Raw genomic sequence first — 24304 nt, forward strand, 5'->3', positions numbered from 1 at the left:
CTCCCTGAGTCTGTCTCCTTTGTGACACTGAGGGCAGTTGACACAGAACCACACCCTCAAAAAAAGCATAAATCAAAATTTAAGATACAGAGCAGAGGCAGCTCAGGTGAGCAGCAGCAGTAGTTTCTGTAGAACACCCAAGAGGAAGCAAGAATTATTTTTATAAGCACGAAGAACCCTGTGTCCCGCTGCTTGACTTCCTTTTCTGTTGAAAAGGACAGTTTGGCTCATTCCTCATTAGTTTTGTTAATAAACAGGTAAGTCTCCCCCCAAGTCTTCAAGTAAGAAGACATCTGAGATTACATGTTCTTGGTTATCTACTTGACTGAGAAGAGGCATGTGCGATTATAAACATCATATTCATTAAATTCCTGAACTCCTTTAGGCTAAGAATTTGATTTGATACACAGGTTAAAATTGAAAAAAAAAAAAAAGAAAGAAAGTCAGCAATCCCTACTTGTTCTGCTTATGTACTCTACTCAGCAGCTTCAGGTTGTTTATTGTTGTGGGTTTTTTGTTTGGTTGTTGTTGTTGTTTTTGTTTTTAATTGGGCTTTAACATTTCATTACCTATTCAAAACTGTTTCTAATGGCTTGCATAATCTATTCTCAGGATTGCTGTACTACCTTTTCTACTTGGACACTGCTGATCAGCCAAAAGCGCAGCTAAAGTGTTGCAGAATTTGCTCCCATCAGGACTCACCTTTGAATTGTGAAAACAACTGTAAAATCATAGTATTAATAGATCCTACAAATGGAAATGTGAACAAGTATCTAAACAATTAATAGTGCTCTGTCACTAGACTCAGAAAATGCTTATTCTCTGGAAAAGTCTTTTTCCCTTGTGCGCAAAACCATAAAAGACCAAATGCCCAAAAGCATTTTTACTTTTTGCTTGTCCACGTTTATCTCAGATACTGAATCATCATAATCTTTTAATATGTGTATGTCTGAAAAAATTATTGTATAATAGGTAGTGGCTACAGTTTGTGCCATGAATAGAGCTGACAGTCAAGCACAGAGAAAAAGGTTATTTCCTGAGTGCTTTATCTTTGTCAAGTGCATAAATGGTACTGACATACTATTTTTGAGAACCTAATTTTCTGCATATTTTCTTTACTAGAAGACTGGGGGATAGTGGGGGGATGAAATGTGAGATAGGGTGATTGTCCCAAACAAGAAATTGGCAGTCTGGTATTGGGAATCTGCTTGTGGATAGGTGTAGTCAGGGGCCAGTAAGGGTATTTCTGCACACAACGTTGGTGCCAGGTGAAAAAAACATTCAGTAATGTACCTGCATTTATAATCACTGCAATATTGTTTCTTAAATGCATGTTTTTTTTTCCCTTGGGTATTTAACATGAGTAAAACTAACTAAATAAATTATTTAGATTAAAATAACTTATAGCATTTAAACTCTAAGGTATAATTGCCTGTGCCTTGATACAAGGATATGGCTTTTGTTTCCTGCTATGTCAGTAGAAAAGTCCAGCTGCAGTTGCTGAAATACAAAGTGGGCCAAGGTCTAAGCATGGGAGCCAGTTTACCAGACTATAGATCTAAATTGGAGTTCAGCTGGGAAGATGAGGTAAGCAGGAGCAACGTCCCTGTGCACTAAGGGACTGTGAATGCAGGGTCACATTTTGGGTCACCAGAATTGTTTCTGAACACTTGCGTGAATGCTGCCGTGGTGGCAACGACTTCCACAGGACCTGTGGCCCCTCAGGGCAGGTGCACTGCTCTGCCCTTACAGTAAGCAGCTCCAGTGCAGCTCTGATAACAAACCGGCCCCATGCGGGTGTCGGGGGGCTCCGGTGAAGAGTGATTGTCCTCAGCCGTATCTCCTCAGCCCTGAGCCCTGCTACGCCGTGGCAGCGAGGAAGGTCCCGCACGGCGAGCACAGCCACAGGGGGGGCAGTGACAGAGAAGCCTTGCCTGGCCGCAGCTGAAACCCACTGTTGTCAAGGGAGACACCCCCAAACCTGCCTGGGTGAGAGGCTCCCCCAGGGGCACCCCCCTGAGGGTGGCACTGCACCCCACGTGCTTTGCAGCAAACGACAAACGCAAAGCAGGAGTATCAAGAAGTCATCTCCTTTAGGACACGATACTCCGCGCCCATCTTGCCCCCTCGCTGCGCCCCAGCGTTGATACTGCAGGGTTGAGGGGGCCGGGCTCAGGAAACCACGTCTGGGAGCTGCAATATTAAACTGCTCCTGAGGGCGGGGGGCGACCTCGGCGTAACCCCTGCTGCTGTGTGTAGGCACGGCCTGCCCCGTTCCCCAACGCCGGGCCGAGCCGGGCCGACCCGCCCGCACCCGCAGGGCGGGCGTTGCGGGGCAGCACCGCCCCGGACCGGGTCGGCGGCCCCGCGCAGGCGCAGTGCGGGCAGGGCGCGCCCGGCGGCGCTGGGCCGGGCTGGGCCGCGCCAGGCGGGGCGGCGGCAGCGACGCCGCTGCCAGCGCGGAGCAGCGCGGGCGAGGCGCCGGGAATGGCTCCGGCAGTGACCGGCGGGGTTCCGCCGACTGCGGCATCGTTGGGCTCCACGGCTGCCTGGCTGGGCGGCAGCTCCGCTCTCGGTGGGTCGCTGCGGCCTCGGTCCTTCTCCGCGGGGGCAAGCTTCAGCCCGGGACCCCCTCGCTCCCCGCCGGCAGCCCCTGAGCCTCTCCGAGGGCTGTGACCTCGCTGAGCAGCGTAGCCTCTGCTGCCGCTGGGGTGCCTCGCCTGACCCCGCTGCTTCTGCCGGGAGCCTCCCTGCTCTCACGGCCGGGGCCGGGGCGGGTTACGGGGGGATCCCCGGCATTCGGATCCTGCGCGGCTCGCGGCTGAGCGGCACGGCCGGGTACGGTGCCCCCCGCCCTGGCCCTCGGCAGCCCGGGCAGGGAGGGGGTTGAGCCTCCGCGGTGACAGCGGCTGAGGTTTCTCCCGCCTGTCCGCGGGGCTCTCGGGGCGGGCGCTCCCGTGTCCCGCTCGGGCGGGCTGCGAGTGCCCTCCGCGGTCACAGGACTCTTAGTGTCGCGACAGCCCCGGCCTGTGGATTGAGTAGTTGCGGCCACGAGTTGCGGGATAAAATAGAAAGAAAAGACTGTAATGAGCTGTACAAACTCGAGGCTGGCGACTCCTCCGAAGTTGATTTTTTTATTCCAGAATTGGATGTCTCTTAAGATAGAAGTGCATTAAAGAATTGTTTCTACTTCAGCCTCTCTCGTGAGTTTAAACTTGGCTTAGCGTTTGGGTTTTAGAAGTTAAGTTGACTGTCACCCTTGAGAACTCCAAAGACTCGCACACATACGGTCAGCAGAAGTTAGCTCAAAATTACATTTTTTTTGTTTATGTCTAACCCCAACTGTTATGGTACTAATAATGTATAAGTGAAACTGAATTTGTTGCCTGTGTAGTCTGAAGTGCTTTTTTGTGCACCGTCTGTGCTTCTCAAACACTTATGTTAAAAATTGATGCTCATTTTTATGTGGTGGGTAAGTGTACCAGCTTGTTTCAGAGTAAACTTTAAACTTAATAGAAAGAGTTAAGATGGCCATACCTACTAGCAAAAAATTAGATAATAACTGTTTCTAGTTTCTACTTTTTCTGTGCTTTTTGTACATCTATATATTTCTTGGTGCAGGCCAGGTTGGACAGAAAGGTTTGAGGTATCTACCACCTGCTGTTTGTTTTCTGAAAGCAAGAGGAATGGAAGGCTTATCATCCAGTCCATCCTTCTCTTTGGGAGAGTGGAAAGAAATAAGTACCACTAGGCATCTTGAGTTTCAGATGTGTTGACTGGTAGCTAGTGCTGCCTGAGGCTCTAATTCTTTTTTGGTTTTTAGGTTTTGTGTGCAGAGGCAAGAGTGGGAGAGGAGTTGTGGATTTTTCTTCTCTTCTTGATCATTACTCTCTTTTTTTTTTTTTTTAACAGATAAAAAAATAATTTGTCCTTTGGTGGTTGTTACTTCAGAATATTACTGCATGTTTTTACATGTTGGGATTACGCAGTTTGCCTACTACTGGCATTTTGAAGAGAGTGTTAACAGCTGTTTTAGTAAACCAAAGGTTGTATATTCATAGGCTTATATTGACTTTCTACAAGTGTTTATACTCAGGATTGCTCTATTGAGCTTGAAGGCAGTTACGTTGGAGGACTGTTAGTATGGGATGTGCCTTTGTAGGATTTAATAATGATAGCATCAATTTAGTCTGGTATATCTAGATGAATAGAATCAACTTCTGCAAGCTAAAAGTTGACAAGAATAGCAAGAAATGTGAAATATGTGAAAGAATTTTGTTCTTCCTCTGAGCTTGACAAGCGGCTTGCTGTCAATATGTCTGCTGTATCACAAGATCACAGTATATTTCTTTACACAAGAGATATACTGGTTTTGGTTAAAATTGATTTTTGACTCCTGTAAACTAGTGAGGGTTGTTAGCTTGTGTAAATGCATTGATATAATGTGCTTGGTAGCATTGATTTAATGCTGCTCACTAGATGCTGATTGCACTTGTAAATTTATCTGTGATATGCAATAGTTTTAAGTATCTGATGTGTCCAGGAAGGATTGTACTTATTTTTTTAACAGCCAAACTGGTGAAGTGTGCTTTATTAAATGCACATGGTGGCTGTTTGCAGTGTGTGTTTTATTTGAAAATTGAGATTTGAGGAAAAGTTTTCCAACAGAAGTGGAAATGCAAAGCATCAATTCTCTGTGTTTTTGCAGTAGGAGCTATGTGCTGCTCAAGTAGTCATCGAAGCAATTACACCATATGCACTGCAATTTTAGCACTGGTAAATAGTGAACGTGAGCTTTTTGTTTCTGTATATGTTTGTGCAGCATTATCAACCACATATTGTGCCTCACAAAGAATGGACTGAATCTCTGTTACTTCCCTTAATATTTCAGTTTTTCCCTTTCTGAACCGGACAGAACTTCTCTAGTTATTCTTAATTTATTTTTTTTTCTCATTGAATTCTGAATAGTATCAGATGCCTTCATGGTGTGACTGTTTAGACTGGCTGGATGACTGACAAGATGATTTATTAGGTTTGGTCTTCCCTTTTAGTTCCTAACAAGCTCTATGTGGCAGTGTAGAAATTGCAATGCTTTAAAATGGTTGAGAGTTATGTGAATTATACAGTAATGCTTTTAGCTGTAGTTTGTTTGCTGTGAAAAGGAGCTGTCCTTTCATAGCAGGTATCTCCTCTCTGAACCCCCACCTCCAGGGTTTCAGAGAAGACTGCCTAAAACTTTTTGCAGACAATTCACTGGAAGTGTCTTGATAGGGTGTGTAATTCAGAAAAAATTGGGATTAGTAAAGAACTTGTCAGGGTGGAGACTTGCCTTTCAGAGTAGAACACTCTCCTTCCAGACCCACTGCAAAATTTGCCCTCAGTCATAATTATTGTAATGACTTCAGTGAGCCGAAGACTGTCTCTAATGTAAGGACGTGTAGCAAGCCTGAGGTACTATGAAAAACTTGCTGGCTTGTGGTCGTGAGCACAGTGTTGGGTAGCAAGGATGCTGCAGGTGGGTCCTCCCTGAGACTTGCTGCGTATGTCTGCAGTTGAAATGTGCTCCAAAGAAATGTGGTTGATTCTTCTGCTCCTTTTCTTGAGATACTGCTTTTGACAAATCTAATGAAGGTTTTGAAGTCTGTTCTTAACAGCAATTCCTAATCAACCTTACTTAACCTCTAAGGCAGTTGGCAGTGCTGTTGTTAGTTGTCAGTATGTTCTTTCATCATGTGGCTTCCTTTTTGTCACCATGTTTCCTGCTTATTTCACTTATGGTTGTAGGTTCTGATTACTACAAGGAAGCTAGAAGTTGAGCGGAATTCACAAACTTGTTGAATGTTCTTCTTCGATGATAGGTGGTTTTCCTTTGTTACTGAGTTTATGCATATTCCCTGAAGTACAATTTCCTTGAACAATAGACAAAGCAAGTGGCAGGCAATAGGTTTTCTTCACTTAAGAGTTTTTTCTTCTAGAAAATAAGTATTTTTCAACCTGTTGTCTTTACTGACTTTTCTAGTTTGTCTGCTCTCTTCTGTAGCTACCACCGTACTAATAAGGCAGAGAAGCCCAAATGTTTCCTGAATATTTTTGTGTGTGTTTTGGGCAGTGGTGTATTTTGACTTGTGATTGAAATTCCTTGTTATTTCATCTGCTTAGTTTTGCAAAAGCAATTTGACTGTAGTATTCACAACAGATAAATACTGTTTAAATCGGATAACTTGTAAAAAGTGTATTTAATTTGAAGTTGCATCAAACTGTTCTTATTCAATTTATTATTGGTAAAATAACTAAAAACCTGTATTAAATAAGTACATGATTACCATCAGAGTAAATGAATTGCCTAGACGATTTCACTGCTAAGCACTTGAATTAAAAATCTAAAAAATGAAATTCAACTTTGATAGTAGAAACCTCTACTGCAGCTCTAATTAGGGTGGTTTACTATATCTCTGAATAAGTTGAATGTACTGAATGAAAGTCTTTAGCTGATTTAGAACTTTCTTCTTTTAAGAAAATATCTACCACGCCTAAAATACCAAGAAATATAAGCTGGTATTTAATTAATTTCACTAAAACTCAAATTAAGTTTTTAAAAATAAAGTTAGTTCTCTTAAATTCCTGAGAGTGAGGTATTTAGTGTGTATTTAGGAAATTGAGCTAATAAACAGGGGGTTTTTATTTTTATGCCTGAACTTAAAGGTAATTTAAAATGAAAAAAAGTTTTATTTTAAACGATACTTAAAATGAATGCTATAAATCAAAGAACACATCCAGATTGAGCATCCTGATCTAGTGAAGGTGTCCCAGATAATGGCAGGGGAGTTCGGACTACATAGTTTTTAAGGTCCTTTCCAATCCAAATCATTCCATGATCCATCCGCCTTAGATGTCTGGCCTGGAGGTAAGAAGTCTCACTAGAGTTTAATGGAGTTTAGAATATACTTCCTTTAGAGCCAGGAGAGGATGAAGCACTAAATATGATCATCAGATACCTTTTCCTTGCAGGGGAGCTGGGCTTACAGGCTGCCTGACCATTCCTGCCTGTGGCATTGCCAGCTTCATCAGTGCTTTGATGATGCCCTTCTAACAGTGTGTAGGTCTGCCTGGTGCATTGAACTAGAGGTGATCCAGGTATGGAAGAAAGAAAAAGAAAAAAAAAATCGCCAGAAAACCGCAAAAAAAAAAGAATCAAAACCCACCCATGGAAGCCATATCCTGTCTAATTATTTTGAACCTTAAGTGACTGCTCTTTTCCTGCAGATGTGAGGACTGGCATGTTAGTGGTGAGGAGGGAGAGAAAAGCATAAACTGATGTTGCTACCGAGGCATGTTTTCCAGCTATGCTTAGCTGAGATGTTTGAGCAGATCATGTGCCATATCTGAATATTTCATTTGTCTTGTACTTAAATAGGTTGTACATGATCATATTTAATTACTTTAAATATTAATTAATGTTAAGACCAACAATAGTTTGTTTCTGTACACTGTGAGATTGATAGCTATGTTTCATTTTCATGCCTGAGAGAGGAAATATGATCCTGTAACTCCTTGAACTTCATGGAGAAGAAAATAGCGAATACATATATATATGTACTTATTTTTAGCAGGTAGATTGCTAGAAAAATCAAATTCATAAAATGTAAACAAAGCTCTTTAAAAGGCATGCCATAAGATATAAAGGACATGGGCATAATGAGCAAAATCCAGAGTAACCAAATAGGATTCTTTATCAGTAGAGCAGAGAGAAGATTACATCATTGTTTATGGGCCACTTTCTGTAAATTAAACAATACAAAAACAAGTGGGATGTGCTTGAAGTAATTAGCTGGATGTAGATTATGCTTAGATTTAGTATAGAGCAGTTAGAAAAATACAGTGCATTATTTTAATGATTTGTTGTATGTTGCTTATATAAGATCTAAACAGTTTTGATCTTTGTTATTAAAAGGATTTATTTTTCAAGAATCTGAGTAGGTTTTCAAGCAAGATAAGATTAGCATTAAATATTTCTAGAAATTTCTCATGTGCTTTTTGAAAAGTTCGAGAATTGTCTATATTAATAAAAATTTAAAGCTTCGAGATAACTGTGGCTCATATTGGAGAGGTCCAAGTGATTGTGCCAAGTATGAAGTCTTTTGAAGTACATGCAGTTAAAACCAAGGGAAGAATAATTCTGCACCTCAGTGCAAGCAGAGTCTGAGATTGTGGTAGTAGATACTAAAGGATGAGTTGTTCTGACCCTGCATTTGCATTGAAAAAGACAATAGGTGTGGAGGGTGAGCTGTTACCTTTGCAGGATCTTTAGCCGCTTGGCAGGTAAATTGTCTAGGTTAATCTCACTTTTTGACAGCAGGATGAAGTAGAATGACCTCTCTAAGGTGCTCCCAGCTCTCTTTTCTGTGAGCTCATAAAACCTCGAGGGGGAAAGGTTTGTTACATAGTATTACCTTTGCTTATGGTCTGCTCTAGCTTCATTCTTCTCCCAGCCTTGAAGACATTGTAGTCTTGGCATATTTTTGGGGTCAGACATTATTTTACTAATATGGAGGGAATATGGTATTTAACTAGGATGTTAGTAATATGCCTAGGCCATGTAAAAGTTACAATTTAATGAAGGATGAAATATCTTTTCATTAATGTGCTAACTTTTCCTCCTAAGTTCTGTTTCCTAAAGGTGCTGTAAAATTTTCTTGAACAGTTGCTAAAGTGGACAAATACTGCCTTTGTGTCAGAGTAACACTGATTAGAACCAGTGTAAAAGTCTTGTCTGAGGTTGACTGTCTTTATATTTTACTTCCTAGGTAAAGAATAAGTAAGGACAGCCAATATTCAACTTCAGTACCTAGCATATATTCATTTTTAAGCCACAACAGCACGTGGCATCTGAATTAGTAGCATGAGTGCAATTCATTATTTACATTTTTAAGCACCACTTTAAATGTGCTGAATATTGCTCCTAAATATTTTCATTTAGATTACATCTTCAAGTAATTTTGATATGTAGACTGGTATACAATGACTGGTGTATAAAAATGCCAGGACAGCAAAACACTGAAGCAAATTAATTCCTTTATGAATTGACTTGAGTCAAGGAAGATTGCTATGGCTTGAACTTGTCATTAAAACCGTTGAGTAGCAATGTGAATTGTGAGAATGATGTAGTCTGATAATAAGCATAATGTGCCTCTGGGGAAAGGGAATGGGGATCATACAATGAATGATGTAGCTATGACTTGGGACATAAAATATATTGCTCATTTAGATAGGCAAGGCTTGGCTTTGCATAATGTCTAAGGTTTTTTAGGGCAGGCTGTGTAGGGTATTTGATAATGAGAGCTGAGTGCTTTGCTCTGCTTGTAAGCACCAAATATTTGGTGCACCAAATATTTGATTCAGCTGGTTAGTTTCTTCTAGGATATTTTGGTCTGCCTTTGGTGAATTTTTACATCTCTGAACAAAAAATGAATGGCATCAAGCAGTTTATGGACTTTGTATAAATGATGTGGTTTTATAGAACTGCTATTGATTTAATGTTTTACTAGTAACAAGCAAAATGCCTTGCAAAGTTATTTGTTTCTTGTTGAATTTTACTGGGAGAGTTGGATTTTAAGGTATCTAAAGGCAACAAAAGAAAAGGCATGTACGCTTATGTATATAAACTGGTATGGTGAAGTATCCATGTTAATTTAATGTGTTTTTAAATGGAAAAAAAGATTAGGTATGTTTTCCTGCCTAGTTCAAAAACTCTGTAAATCTTAACCCAGTTAGCTGACTAATCTGTGCTACAGAGTATTCGGTTGATAAATTATGAGTTTTTCAACATTATTCTGTCAGGAAAAAAAGTGCCGATATAGGCACAGTTCTCCTTTTAACTTGCATATATTGCATCTGTTCTTTGAGGATTTGTCTAGATTGTCATCACCTGTTGACTGCAGATGAGATTGTAGCTGATATGGTTTTTTTATTGGTGTTTTATGTGTCTACAAGCAGTTGTACTAAATCATAAAACAGATTATGTAGGAAGAAAAGGAAACAGAAAACAAACTCAAAACATGGTTCTTAACATGCAAGCATTTACATGTGTTATATATTAGGTAGGCTGGGAATCTCAAACTGAGTGGTTTCTAATAGTTGCTCTTTCAGAGGATGGCGATGGTGTATGTTTTCAGTGGCTGTGTCAAGCTGATGGGGTTTCAGGTTGATGATTTAAAAATAATTATGTAGAACTTTAGTATTTTTTTAATAGAATCATAGGGTTGGAAGGGTTGGAAGGGACCTTAAAGATCATCTAGTCCCAACCCCTCCTGCCATGATTTTTTAAATTTATTTGTGTATAACGACCATAAAAGTGGGCAAATGCTGAAACAGGTTGCCCAGAAATATGGAACATTCGTCATTCAGATGGAGCTTACCTGAGCAACCTGATCTAATCAGTACTGCTTTTAGCAGCATTTGGACTGGTGAACTTCAGAGGTCCCTTCTACTGTAAATATTCTATACTTCTGGTAGTTCAAAAATCCCAGTTTATAATGTGGAATATACAACTGTGAAATTCAGAGCTTAATTGAAGCAAAAATGCTTAATTATGAATATACAGTTAGTGTGTGACTGTGCTGTAACTTAAATTCTTTGCACACAAAAATAATTCTCTTTCACATACTGTTTCAATTTTAAATATAAAATGGTTTCCAAATCTCAGACAAGCAAAGAATGAGCTCACCTTGAGGGTAAATGTTCTTTCTTTTGGGAAATCCCATTGTCAAAAACAAAATTAAGGTTGTATCTCTCACACCTGATACTTTTTCTTTGCAAGGGTCAATACCAGATCCTGTATTTACTCACATATTAGGGAAGGATCCACATTTTGTTGTCAATTTTTTATGAACTTAGGACTGGAGGAATGGTATGGCATTTTCCTTGCTGATGTGAACTAGGAACAATGGTAGTGTTATTCTTCTGTGAAATATGCAAGCCCTCTATTTGAGATTACAAGCCTCTCAGGCTATAATATTGTTGGTTCTTCACTGTTACAGAAAACCCATATTTCTTTAATGTATGTTAGACGTTTGCAATTGCTTGTTGAAGAGGGACTTTCTACTGCTGCAGGTGTAAGTTCTCAGCCAGTAGTGTATGTGTTGTCCACATCATCACAGAAGGTACATGGCATAGACACTGTGGGAATTTGGACATGCTTGTAATTTTCTAAATGCTTTCAAGTGATTTACAGTCTATAGTGATAACTGTTTATTTGTTTACATAGATGGAGAGGCTCCCCAGGTTTTGTCAATCCATGATTTACAGACAACTACTTTGACAACTAAAACTGATGGCAATGATGGCAAGACTGAACACCTAGAGTATATTGCCTTTGCTTTGGTTCCTGTTTTCTTCATCATGGGTCTTTTGGGGATCCTTATCTGCCATGTCCTTAAGAAAAAAGGTTATCGTTGTACAACGGAGGCTGAAGAAGTAGAAGAGGAAAAACTTGATGAGAAAATAGGTAATCAAGTCTAATAAACAAGTTCCTATTTCTGTACGTTGCTACTGCTATGAAATAATTTATTGTGAGATTTCTGTCATTTCACTGTCTATATTTGACATCAAAGCAATATTAAGAAAAATATCTTTATTACTGTATGCCAGTTGGGTTTTGATCTTTGCCAATCAAAACTAGCAGTGTTCCAATTTCCCATGCAAGTCCTTTAACATCAGTTAAGAGCTTACAGAGGGATCAAGTTATCAGTATATTTGTTTGCAACTCCACAGTGCAGTTGGAGTCACCAGATAACATTTTGCATTCTACATGCCGTTTACAACAAAGTATTACTTTACATAGTTCTATGTGAGGAGTAGCAAAAGGCTGCCATTTAAAGCCTAAAATCTTAGTTTCATGTTTAGCAATCTTAATTTGCACCTCTTGTGCTGTCATGGTCATCTCCCCTTCTCCTTATAAAACCAAGCCTTTGGACTGAATAGCTGCATTCTGTTTTAATGGAATGTCTGCTTCTTGTAATTTTTTCTTACAGATACCTTTATTTTTGTCCTAATGTTTGTTTGTACCCTCGTTTTTATGGTTCCTTGTTCTCATCTGTTCTTACTTGGGGAAAATAAAAGGGCATTATCACTTGGGAAGGGATATAGTAACTCAGTATAGCATTTGGCTAAGTAAAAACAAGAGCCAAGTCACTTGTAAATACTCTGGGCCTCTTCGTTTCTTTCAATTAATTTCTTTCAGTAGGTTTGTAATGAATGTAAATTACAGTGGCTCTGTGGTGAGGGTAGAGCCATGTGGTGCAGTAATGATGTGTTGCTGTGTTCTTAAGCATTTACTGCCTGGGGCATGTGAGGAGTGAGTGCAACTGTCTGGTCTGTCAGTTCACCTGAGTGTTAACAGCAAGGGAAGGCATAGAGTAGTGAAAGGGGGACATCACCTATATCTCAGTTTTGGGAAGTAGCTGTTTCTAAGTTACATTGCGGAGTTGCAGGTGTTAAGATGAAGCATGGGTACAGAGATTTACTCATTTACTATGCAGTGAAAAATTTAGGGTCTTGCCTGTTAAACTTGCCTCAATCGTTTAATAAAGCTTTATAACAATTATTAGGGAAGGGCAGAGTTTTGCCTCTTGGCTGTTCTAGTTGTCCCACTGATCTTTTTCAGCCTTCAGAAGTTATTCTGTGGAAGCTTTCAGTACTGTTAATGAGTGCTTTCTATTCCAAAAGTTTTCAGATTTTTTTTTCATTAAAGTAATCAGTTGTTATGTCCTTGTAGATGTGGTGAAAAACTTGAATTCTTGTCATATTAGAAGCCAATAATACCTGTTTTAAAATAGTGACTTGAGACAGTTAAATGATCTGTTTTGTTTTGGTTTTTTCTCCCTAATATTAGGATTAGAAATAATGCTCTCTTTTTTGTCTCCTGCTTAGTAGTTACAGAAGGAGTTTTGGCATATGCTTGTGAAAATACTGCGTTTATTTAATTCTTAGCTGAATTTCTTAGAGCTGATGTATAAACTTGTGTTCATATTTTTTCCTGAATAAGGACTGAAAAGTCTTATTAAGCTTTTACTCCATTGTGACAATAGATCTTGTCTTTTTGTTTTTTAATGTAGTTTCTTCTGGTGTGTTTGGTTTTGTTGTGGCTTTTTTAAAATTTTGTTTTAAAATAATTCAGGTCTTTATTCAGAAACCCAAGATACTGACAACATATTTATTTCTTTGCACAGAAATGAATGAAACTGTACATGAGAATAGTGACACTGTGGGACAAATAGTTAACTACATCATGAAAAATGAAGGTATAGTATTGGGACATTGAAGTTATCAGCCTTTGTGATGGTATTCTGTAACAAATGTGTTTTTTTCAGATAATCTGAAGTGTGTGTTTTCATTTAATAAGTGATTCGTTCATGCTTAGCTCTTCGAAATTGCCTTCACAAGGCAAAACTTCAAGCAGAATAGGGAAGTTTTTCGCTTACCCTGGAATTATTTTGTATGGTAAGATAAGGTCATGCATTCCCTCATACTTTAACTGTTTGGGTATTTGATTTTTTTTTTTCTTTGCTTCAACCTTTTGCTTTGTTTGTGAAGTAAAAGCTCAAAGTTGCTTTCTTAGCGTCAGTGTTTAAAGCCTGTGGAAACTTCTGTGTTTTGACTAGATTAACCTTTTTGTCTTGAAGTGATTTTTGCAGCTCTTGTCTGATGAAAGGTTTGTGCATAAGTGAGACAATAGCGTGTACTAACAGTAATGGCGTCTTCATGCTCTGTGTGTGCAAAGTAAAGGATAAAGTTATGACTGAACAAATAAAATCATAGTTAAGCACCCCATGGAATACTTGGTTAGTTCAGAATGTATTTGCCCAATAGAAGAAACTTTTAGGAGACTGGATGTTTTTATAGTACAAGAAGCTTTAGCCTTTTAATTTTGTATAAATCAGAGTTCTAAGGATTGAACTGGCTTTGAGTTACTTCTGAATGAAGACTAGTCCTCTGGAAAAGTGGTATTTTTGGGTCTGTGTGTGGGGCTTTTGGGGTTTTGTTGTTTGTGGGGGTTTTTGTTTGTTTGTTTAATTTTTTAAATATTTTTTTTAACTGTTAGGGCTTTGAGCTTGTGTATTTTTCTTTGAGGCTGGGATTAGGTAATTTGTGTGTGTTTGAGAATATGTGAGCAATTGATAGTGCTTGGGTGATAATTAATTTGCATTTTTTAGGGCTCACTTAAACCGGTGTTCTTAATCTGAAGTTGCTTTAAACATGTGAGGTGATTCAGAGATCTTGTTTGAGAGTTCTGTGCAGACAGCTACATTATATGGCTTCTACTGGGGTGGAGCTTTTAACTGTAATTTTAGTAGCTTATGTTAAGAAATTCCTGCAGCATTATATTAACATTTTTTTCCTGTAATTTTCTCTTATGCCTTTTTGGAGATGTACATAATGCAGTCATCTTTCTTTTAGATGAAATTTCTCTGAGGAACTTAAATTTTGCTTTTTCTTTTTTCTGAAGTTAGAGCTGTTCACTTTTGAAGAGTTCTGTTTATTCTCATTGCAGCAAATGCTGATGTGTTAAAGGCCATGGTAGCAGATAGCAGTGTCTTTGAACCCGAAAGGTAATTACTTGTCATTTTAATGCATGTTTCCTGAGGCAACTAAAAACATACCCTTTCAAAGGATTTTGTTTCACAAACACTTTTAAGACTACATTAATTGCTTGAGCTACCAGCTAAGAGGATAGTGCTTAGATTTTCTGTGGTGTCAGACTCCCTAAATTTTAGTATATGCCCTAGATTGGTGACTGGCACTTCTGGGTATGTGTTCGAGGTGTGCGATACGGTTTTACTTCTTGTTGAGCTAAAGATTACTGGTTTGCTTCAGAGTGAAGTTACTTAGAAGGTGGCTTAGTCCAAAGCTACTCTGAATTGAAGAGGCAGCACTTATTTAATTTGTGTGGATGTCAGTTTAAAATAGGCATCTCATTCTGTATCTCCTGGTTTACTTTTTTCTTTGTAATTGTGGGAATATACATTGGCTGACCTATCTCTTACATTTTTTCACTGCACTCCTATTTAGATAATTATGTAGAGAAAGTAGTTCAGCCTTACAGATGCATCATATGTGTCAAAGTATTTGTAGATGCATCATATGTGTAAGAGTACTTGTATCTGTACATAAGTACCTTTAACTATATCTACTACTACTTTAAATCCTCTTCATTTGTAACCCTGTGTTCATATTCAAGGCAGAGAAGATGGAAGTTCAAGTAGTATTGTGTCACCTATAAAAGAAGTGGGAGTATATAGTTTTAGCAAAACAAAGTTGAGTATGCAACCATTAATCACCTGTTCTAATGGTGAGAGTCTTGGTTACTGAAGAAAAAAAAATTGAACTTATAAAAGGATTTCTTCTCAAGTATAAGAATTATTTTTAAGCTTCTGTGGTGCAGTAGAAATATTTGAATATTTTGGTTAGGCATGTTTAATGTTATTTTGGGAGTTTTTGACTATAGTTTCAGTGGTGAATTAAAATATGAAAAGTAAGGGGGAGGGAAAAATTGTTTGCTCTTACAGAATTTGACAGATACTTGTAAAGCTTTTGTAATCAAGTGCAAATCCATGGTGTACCTAACTTCAGTGCACTATAAAATAATTTCTAATTATAGAATAATAATGGCTGAGTAAAATCTGCACTTCTGCCACTTGAAGCCATTAGTTCCTGTCTTTGCTTCTGATACTGAACAGATTTTATTTTTCTTAATAGCATTTTCTTGTTTATTTGAAGACCATTAAATGTCTGCTGTCAATATTTTTATTTGGAAAATAAGCATCCAAGTAACTCCAGTCTTCTACAGCATGTTTTACTTCTTTAATTTGTTCTTTCTGTTCTCCTTTGGAGTCTCTTCAGTTTGTTAGTATTTTTCTTGAAATAACATTCCTAAACCTGCATAGTAGTATCAGCTGTGTCATGATTAATGCTGAGTAATGTAACTTTAGGTTCACAGGTTATACTCCTGTTATTTCCACTGTGAAGTTTGTCCTTAAGCGAGACCATGTTCATGATTCATGTTCAGCTCATGATTATCTTTTTCTGAAGTGATCATCTGTTCAGTTGCTTTTTCATCTGGGTTTGTGTAAAGGTTTTCTGCTAAAACACTGAAAATTGTGTTGTCCTTACTGCAACTCATCCAGTATTTTTAGTAAGATTTCTGTGTCTTTCACACTCTCCTCTGACCATTGTAATTTCTTATCTTGTCCTCTACAGTTGCTGTGGGTGATCTAAAGTCTGTGGGTACTTTAGCTATTCTTCTATTCTATTACCCAGTGAACTATTTAAAACACTGAATATCATCAGGACCAGAATAACCACACTCTGTATGTCTTTCCAGTTTCATAGTAACTACTGATACATAACTTTCTATATGTCTTTTTAGTTTGGGTTTTTTTTTTTCTACAAGGTGTGCTACCTTACTCTACAGTTACTTCACCTTTCATGAGCTCTGGTTTGCTTTAGGAGAATGTGTTGCATGACAGTGTCAAAATGGATGCTGAAGTTCAAAAAAGTACATCTGGTTTCAATCTGTGCTGTTTTTCTGGTTTAGAATAAAATCATATTTATTTGATTAGATATTCTCAAATGCCTTTTGGTGGTTGTATTGCTTTTTCGTTCTTTCTAGGTACTCAAATTTTATTTTTTCCCCTGAAACTAAATGATAAGTTCATTTCTTTTTGTCATAGACATTTTAGTTTTGCCTTTTTTCATTATGGGACTATGCTTTTCTTCTGGGAGTTCTTTGAGATACTGTAACAATTCTGAAATACTTTCCATAGTTCTCCAAGTGTGAATATAATCAGCCTATTGGATGTCTTCATCAGTATAAGTTCATGTAACTTGTTCTTTTCTATTTTAGGCTGATTTTTTTTTTTCTCTTCATTTCCTTGCCTTTGTGTTAGTTACTGTAATCACATGACTGCTGATGAATTAATTTCTGGAAGTGATTTTGACTGCAAAAATATGGTATCAGAGGGAATCTTAAACCACACATTCTCACAAATAAATGATCCCTAAAAAAACTAGCTATTCACTAAACCTAACTGAAGGTTATATCTTCTTTTTTTTTTTTTCATTTTTAAGAAACTGGATTTTATAGTAAACATTAAATTTCCTTTATACATTTTCTTATAGCCCTTTATCTCCTACCTCTCCTGAGAGTCCAGTGAGTCCAGGGACTCCTTTGTCACCCGGTGCTGTTCCATTCAAGCACAACTGCAAAGCCCATCACTTCCATACTGTTGGAGGAGTGGTAGAAAAGGATGTTTGTACTCGTTGTAGTCACAAACGATGGCACCTTATAAAGCCAGCTCACAAATCTAAAGAGAACAGAAGAAGTCGTATTGGAGAAGTTACAGTCCTTTCTGTGGGAAGGTAAGCCTTAGATCATTTTGCTGTATACTTTTCTTAGGAATGCTACAGTGGCCAGTGTTGGATCAGATATCCATTGATTCAGCTCTGTTTATAGCATCAGTGATTTTTTTTTTCATACCCCTGTTAGTATTAGACTGAAATTATTTCTGGAAGAAATAAATGTGATATTTTTAAGAACTATGTAAAAAGATGGAGATTTACTGTGGGTATAAATCCAGTGCTATTGCTCAATTGGTACAGGCTAAAAAGAAACAAGGATTGCACGCATAATAAATTCCTCTGTTTCTGAAATTGATATTTCTCAAGTAAGTGTGAACTATAGAAGCCACTTCATTCTCCTTGTTATTTTTAATTTCTAACTTCCGTTGTAGTTCTCTTTGAAAATTACTGTTCTAAGAAGTAGGATGCAATCTGTGGATTCTGCTTTAAAACAAAATTTCCTGAGAAAGTGTGATTCAGGCAGTAGTGAGTATTAGAAAGACATGTAGGTAATAATAGGAAGGAAGATTTCTCTGAAGTGAAGCAGGGTCTGTGTGGGTGTCTGCTCTGATGTCTAGTTCTTGAGACCTGGAAATTTGTTCCTTCTCATACAACCGGTTCTGAGAATGACCTAACTAATCTCTGGGGAAATAAAACTCAATCTTTCTTTTGTTTCCTTAAGATTTCGAGTCACAAAAGTGGAGCACAAATCAAATTCCAAAGAACGGAAGAGCTTGATGTCTGTTACTGGCATGGAGAGTGTCAATGGTGATATGCCTGCCACGCCTGTGAAACAAGAAGTGAGCGAAGCACCTGCCACGCCAGTGAAACAGGAAATGCAGGAGAGGAGAAGCTCAGAGAGGAGAAGCTCAGAGTAAACTGCAGGTATCAAATATTTGGAACTCGTATTGAAAGCATTATGTTGTGAAATACGTGAAGTAATCAGTAAAGTTGAAAATGTATCAGTTCCGTTTGAAAACTCATCTTTCAATTACAAAACTCTCTACACAAGTCTGCAAAATTTATATTTGATCGCTCAGTTAATGATAACTTGGTAAAAGCTTATTTACCCACCAAGTTCTTACCTAATTGTTTTTTTCAGACCTTTTAATTAGAGTAGATGTTGAAATTAAAACTTCTTTGTGGAGGCGACATCACTAGTGCACGAAATAAAACATTTGCATATTAATTTTTGGCAATAAACAATGGCTCAGATTTAGTACCAATGTGCTTATTACTCAAACAAGGTCTACTGACAGTTGTATCACTCAAATAACTATGGTGCTTCTTCCCTGTACTTGCTGCTTTGTACTGTGTGATTGAGATGATTGCTTACTGGATACTTCTCTGATAGATCAGTGGAGCTTTGACTAATAACAATGGAGACATGAAACTGCCTGTATCACAGGGATCTAACTGAGCCAGGTGGTTGGGGTTTTCTTGTGAGTCATTAACTTCAGTGAATTGCTCGAGGTACCCTATTAAGCATGTCAAAAACATGTCTGGCATGGTTTTGGAATGCAACCCTGACTGTGTTCGTTTTTTTAACTGTTCAGAATGTTGGGGGGAAAAAAACCCTGTAAGTTATGGTTTGCTTCTAACTGATGACACACTGATAATATGAAGGGGAAAAGTGATTTTATGCCACTGTGATTCAAATTCAGACTTGACCCTTAAGGAAGAAAGGTTCTGGGGTGGCATAATAAAGGTATTATGAAGATAGTGAACAAAGTGCACAGTGTTCTGTATGCTGAGAGAAAGGATAAAATTATGTTGTGTCAGCTCTGTCCAGTTTCAAACTCTTGGTAACTTCAAATAGGAGAGGAAAATGCACAAGAGGAAATTGGGCCTGTTTTTACATATGTAACAAGACTCAAACCCCCTCGAGTATCTTGTGATTAAAGTAGAGAGCTGGTACGCAATGGGGTTACTTCTTCCAACATTTGCTGGCAGCACAGGTTTGACTGTTAGACTAATCAGAGTGTATTTGCCTGGCTGCTGTGTCACATCGTTTTTTTGAACCATTGCTATAGAGGAAGAAAGACTTGAATTGTGGTATGCTTCCAAATATTTAAAAGTTGTGGAGGGTAATGAAATAAATTGTTTTATTTGCTCAGTGGCTAAGAAGATAATAGGCTAAATTGCAAGGAGGTGGAGTTCAGGTTTCAAAACTTAAAAAGTTGGAATAAGCTATTGCATCTTTATTGCTGGACATTTGTAAGACCAGACTGGACAAATGCTTTTCAATACCAGTGTTTTGATTTTTGTTCTGTAACAAATTTTTGCAAGTCATAGCTGCCTAGTGGCTGCTGTTTCATTGTTTCTGTGTAATCTGTGAAGAATCTACAGATGTCAGTGAAAGGCAAACTTTACTCTTAGTTTCTCATTCAGAATTACGTCCTTGTGCTCAGGTTTTTTTTTAATGTTGCTGTGGTTTCTTTTTTATTTCTTCCCTTTTTAAAAATCAGTATTAGCTAAATGCAGTAGAAGATAACCTCTTCCTTCACTGGCTGCATTGGCGTTTCTGTGCCCAGCTAATTGTTTTATTGCTCCTATGACTATTGTTATTTCTTTTCTAGATGTCTCATGGTAACATCATCAGATGGTTTATAATACGATGTTTTTAATTGAAGGCAGGCTAGTTATCTTCTCTTTAAACATAAGAAATAGAAAGGAAGGGGCATATATGAAAAATTTCAGTGCATTTTGATTGAAAAAAATGTTTTGAAATCACTCTAAAAATGTTTTGTAGTCCAGTTTTCTTTCTAATTTGTTCTTTCCTCTCCTAAATAAGAAAGCTTTTTCTTGTAATTACCTAAAAGTTCTACCATTACTATTTTAATCTAAAAATAAGTTGTTCTCTAGAGAGATACGATAGTAAAGCTATAAAAAAATTGTCCATCTATGGCAGCTTTTTATTGTAGAACCTCCCTTAGGATTAAAGTTTTGCCCCTTCTGAAAACAAATGTTCTAATAGCAGAGAAATGGCTCCGCAGAATCTTTTAATGGTCTCTCCAGTCCAATAGAGCTATTTTGTAAATCAGCTGGGAAATTAGCCAGGCCTTTTTGATTTGTACTACAAAAAATAAACATCTTGCTTGAAAGGCTTTGATACTGTTTACTAGCACGATTCTAGATCAGTTTTTATCCACTGTCATGAAAATCTGTACACATGTAAACAGGTACTAGTTAGACCTTTACTTAAACTACTTATTTCAGATTTCCAATAAATTATTGTAGCTTAATTTATTGAAACTGAACAGATAAGCAGCATTTAAGATTTTTGTGCCTCTAGTCAATAAATGTCTGATTAAAAGCTTATAGTTCTGGGAAATTTGGCTCAAATCTTCAGATGCAGAGGAAGAAGGCAAACACAGATGTGTGTTTAACTGCTGCCGGAAAAGGTTTGTTCTGTCATTCGGAGGCAGTAGATTTGTGCTTTGTGGTGACTTTAACCACTATTACTGAGAGTTCCTGCATGAGATGGAATTCCTGAGTTGGGCAGTCCCTCAGTGATGTAGTATTGCTGGTTGCTTGTGTTCACTGTTCTCAGGTTCAGGGCTTTTTTCCCCTAAACTGACATGTTCTGAAGTGACCTTTGTAGTGTTTCAGCTTATCCTGTGCATTGCTGGCTGCATCATTTGAAGTTGTAGCATGTCTTCTCCGTGTCTCCAAGGTCCGTGTTTACAGCAGGCTCCATTTCATCAGTAAAGTTTATTTAAAATATATGTAGTGGCACATAAAAGAAGTAGTAGATACACAGCTGATAGCTAAAGTCAAAACTTTTGAGTTGACCTCTTGCACATCCATTTTAAGTACTGGGTAAACAAGCACTGGTACGCTGAAGCTGTGTAACATTTTCCATTCCTAGTGCTTTGCACTGTGGTGTGATTTGTCAGTTTGTCCATGTGTTTGTCTGTTCTTTTCAAGAAAACCAGCTGAATTTTTAGTTTGTCTTTAGGATTTCACATGCTAAATGTGGAATGCACCGCAACCACTTCACGCGATTGTGGCTTTTTTTTTTTCCACTTCAGAGCGTCTGCTAAGTTTTTAATTGGTGTGTTCATCCTAAAACTAATTTTGCTATTTAGGTTTATTTTTAGAATTGTTCTCTTCTCTTACAGGTGGAACTTTTAGAAGAAGCTTGTCTGTGAGCACTTTGGAGAAAACTGAAAACTCCCAGGAGATGCATACTATTTAAGGAAATGTATTTATGGCGCTGCAGCATTTTACAGGTTCTGTGATGGCATTCATGCAAGGTTGAACACTTAATGGGTTTTGACCAGTAAAATCAGTAAGATTTAGACACTTAAATACTGCTGAGCTGTGTGGACATCATACCAAGTGACTTCATCTTGGAAAGAAAGCATACATACCAGTTTTTGGATAGGAAAGGTAAAAGCCTTATGAAGTCTTTAATTTTTTTTGTACTTAGACAAACATTTCTAGTGAGCTCAATATTAAGAGGAATACAACGACCCCGTGGATAAACTGCGTTCACCCCAGTGGTCCCTCTGGATTTTTCTTCTTCTGTTCTGCCCACTCCAGAATTGAGAAGTGTTTGCTGAGGATAAAAGCCAGGCTTTGAAGGATGAAAATATTCTTTTAATCTAACTGCTAGGAGCCAAGTAAAACATACAAGGAAATAATCATGTCAGCCAAATCTGCATCTGTGCCTTTAGTACATAAGCCCTCAAGCTCTGTGAAGGGTAGGTCACAGCAGAGTGGTTCAGCTATATGCAGATGTTAAATTAAATTGTTGTTTTCCCCCACCCCTTACCTTCCCCTTACTACTTAATATAGGCCGAAGAGCATATTTTCCTATGCAGTTAGATGAGCTCTTGGGAAGATTACTTTCTTCAAGGCCCTTTGTTCTCCCATTTTCTTGTAACTACTCACTTGTATTTGAAGAATACCTAATAGTTTTGCTTTTTTTTTTTTGTTGTTTTTACTCACAGGTTCCTTATTAAGCTAAGGCAGCATATTTCAACCCTTAGATAAGGATATGGAATATTTGGCATTAAAAAATTTATGGCGCATATACTAAATTGCTTCAGAGTGGCTTTATTGGACTGAGGGTAGCTGTTTTCACTGGCACCAAAATCTTAAGCCAGTGTCACTCCCTTCATATTTTAAGTGTGACTTACTGCTAAAAATACCATGGTATTTTGATGTTAATTCTTTGTGTCTACTTATGATCTCTGCTTTGTCCTATTACTTGTTTTGGGGAGAGAAATCTCTGTAATACTTAGCAAACTTTTCTATGTAATAGAAACTGAAAAATAACATTTGTTCTGAGTGCCTAAGAATGTAAGCTCTAATGTAATGCATTTTAATAGAGATTGCACTATATTGTGAGAACTGTAACTTAATCTGCTTTATGAACTCAATGAAAATCAGCGTATGTTTTTGAAATTGATTTATTTTAAATTAATACCTTCAATCTTTTTAATCCAAGTGCTCTAAACTGTTTCTCCTTCATATCTGAGAATTGTGTTCATCAATTCATACAGTGTTAACAGTCAGCGTGTACAAAATTAATCTTGCTTGTGTATTAGATACTCTTGTGTCTTGTCAGGAAACATTAAGTTTTTCACTCATGGTGAAAACATGTGCTGCTGATGGTCTTCCTTTTACTTGTATCCCCAAGATATTGATTGGGCCTATTCAGTGATGCTATATTTGCCAAAAAACCACACCACTGCCCACCAAAACTTTGAAAATAATGTGTGTTTGTTTGTGTGTTTTTTTTTTTTTTTTTTTTTTTTTTTTTTTTTTTAAATTGATGTTTTTAGAGATAATCATCTGTCCTTGAGAACCCAAAATAATTGTTTGGCTAGGACCAGAACCTGAGTGTTCAGCATCCCTGCTCCCCTTAATTTAAACTTGGCTTATGAAATCTCTTCAGTATTTAAGTATGACATAAAACACCAAGCTCACCTTATAGGCATACATTAAACTTCACTTGATTATTAGTGTGAAGAACTAATATTTCTAGAAGATGTAATTAGTATTGATTATAGTAGTTAGCTTTCAGTTTCCAAGAGATTGATAGCTATGAGTATAAAATGTTGCTGGGAAAAGGGAATATTGGGCAAAACCAAGCAGTTTCAAATAATTTTCAGAAAGGAATTACACAATTACAGACTGTTCCAAAAACTTTTTTTAAAAAAAGGTGATTTATTTTGATACTGTATTTTGATACATGATGGGTTAGTACTGCAAATAAATTTGTCAAAAGGATGGAAGAAAGTTTAAATAGAAATATGTATTTTTTTACTTATTATAAAAGTAGTTTCTATTTTGATTCCATTGAAAATATGTAGAATAAAGGGAATGGAAAGATGTTGGATATGTAAAATGTTTACCTGTATAAAATGGTTAACTAAAGTATTATCAGATCTGATATGTTCAAGAATTGAATTTATGCATTGCTTCTTGAGTAAGAGAGGATTTAGAAACTGTGCCTGTTTCACTGCCTTTAACACTACACTGCTATTTTATAGGGGTATGGATATTGCTATATTAGTTTGCCTTTCTTAAATTTGCATATCAAATGTATTTTAACAAAATAGTTTATATACAACTTTTATACTACCAAGCAGTAAATAAAAAAATATTGATTCTTAAGCTTGCTTGTGACTTCCTTAAGCCTGCATCCATTGCGTGGAATTTAACACAATCTTAATGTACAATGCAATCTCTTTGCATCTTAAGTTTTTGTTTATGGAGGTAGTAAGGTTAGGTGATTGTGTGATGTACTTCAGAGCAGTTTTATTTTCTTCAGAAAGGACAAATATTACTTTAGTTCCATGTTTTATATGGAAAAGAAGGAAATCTATGCTTTAATCCAAGCTGGTATCTAATCAGATTAAAAGTATGAAGACTTTTAACTTTTTATTATATTTGA

The 24304-nt window shown here is 37.6% G+C and overlaps 1 protein-coding gene across 2 annotated transcripts; it reads left to right on the top strand.

Moving 5' to 3' along the window:
• Positions 1-2397: 2397 nt before the first annotated feature.
• Positions 2398-24024, top strand: RELL1 (RELT like 1). Of its 2 annotated transcripts, XR_010430203.1 has the most exons (8): positions 2398-2575; positions 11264-11503; positions 13227-13298; positions 14549-14606; positions 17176-17415; positions 18077-18279; positions 18749-18867; positions 21519-24024. XR_010430203.1 is itself a non-coding variant. In XM_064653047.1 (7 exons), exons 1-6 carry the CDS (start codon positions 2488-2490, stop codon positions 18270-18272), a joined length of 894 nt encoding a protein of 297 aa, XP_064509117.1. In that variant the 5' UTR covers positions 2398-2487; the 3' UTR covers positions 18273-18279; positions 21519-24024. The 2 variants fall into 2 exon arrangements, 1 of the variants encoding a protein (XP_064509117.1); XM_064653047.1 differs by lacking the exon at positions 18749-18867.
• The last annotated feature ends 280 nt before the right edge of the window (positions 24025-24304 follow it).

The sequence above is a fragment of the Pseudopipra pipra genome, chromosome 4 (genome assembly GCF_036250125.1).
Source record: "Pseudopipra pipra isolate bDixPip1 chromosome 4, bDixPip1.hap1, whole genome shotgun sequence".
NCBI lineage: Eukaryota > Metazoa > Chordata > Aves > Passeriformes > Pipridae > Pseudopipra > Pseudopipra pipra.

Coding starts and splice junctions, on each gene's coding strand:
- RELL1 (XM_064653047.1), top strand. CDS start 2,488: ATGGCTCCGGCAGTGACCGGCGGGGTTCCGCCGACTGCGGCATCGTTG. Junction 2,576..11,263: donor GGGCGGCAGCTCCGCTCTCG/GTGGGTCGCTGC, acceptor TTGTTTACATAG/ATGGAGAGGCTCCCCAGGTT. Junction 11,504..13,226: donor AAAACTTGATGAGAAAATAG/GTAATCAAGTCT, acceptor TTCTTTGCACAG/AAATGAATGAAACTGTACAT.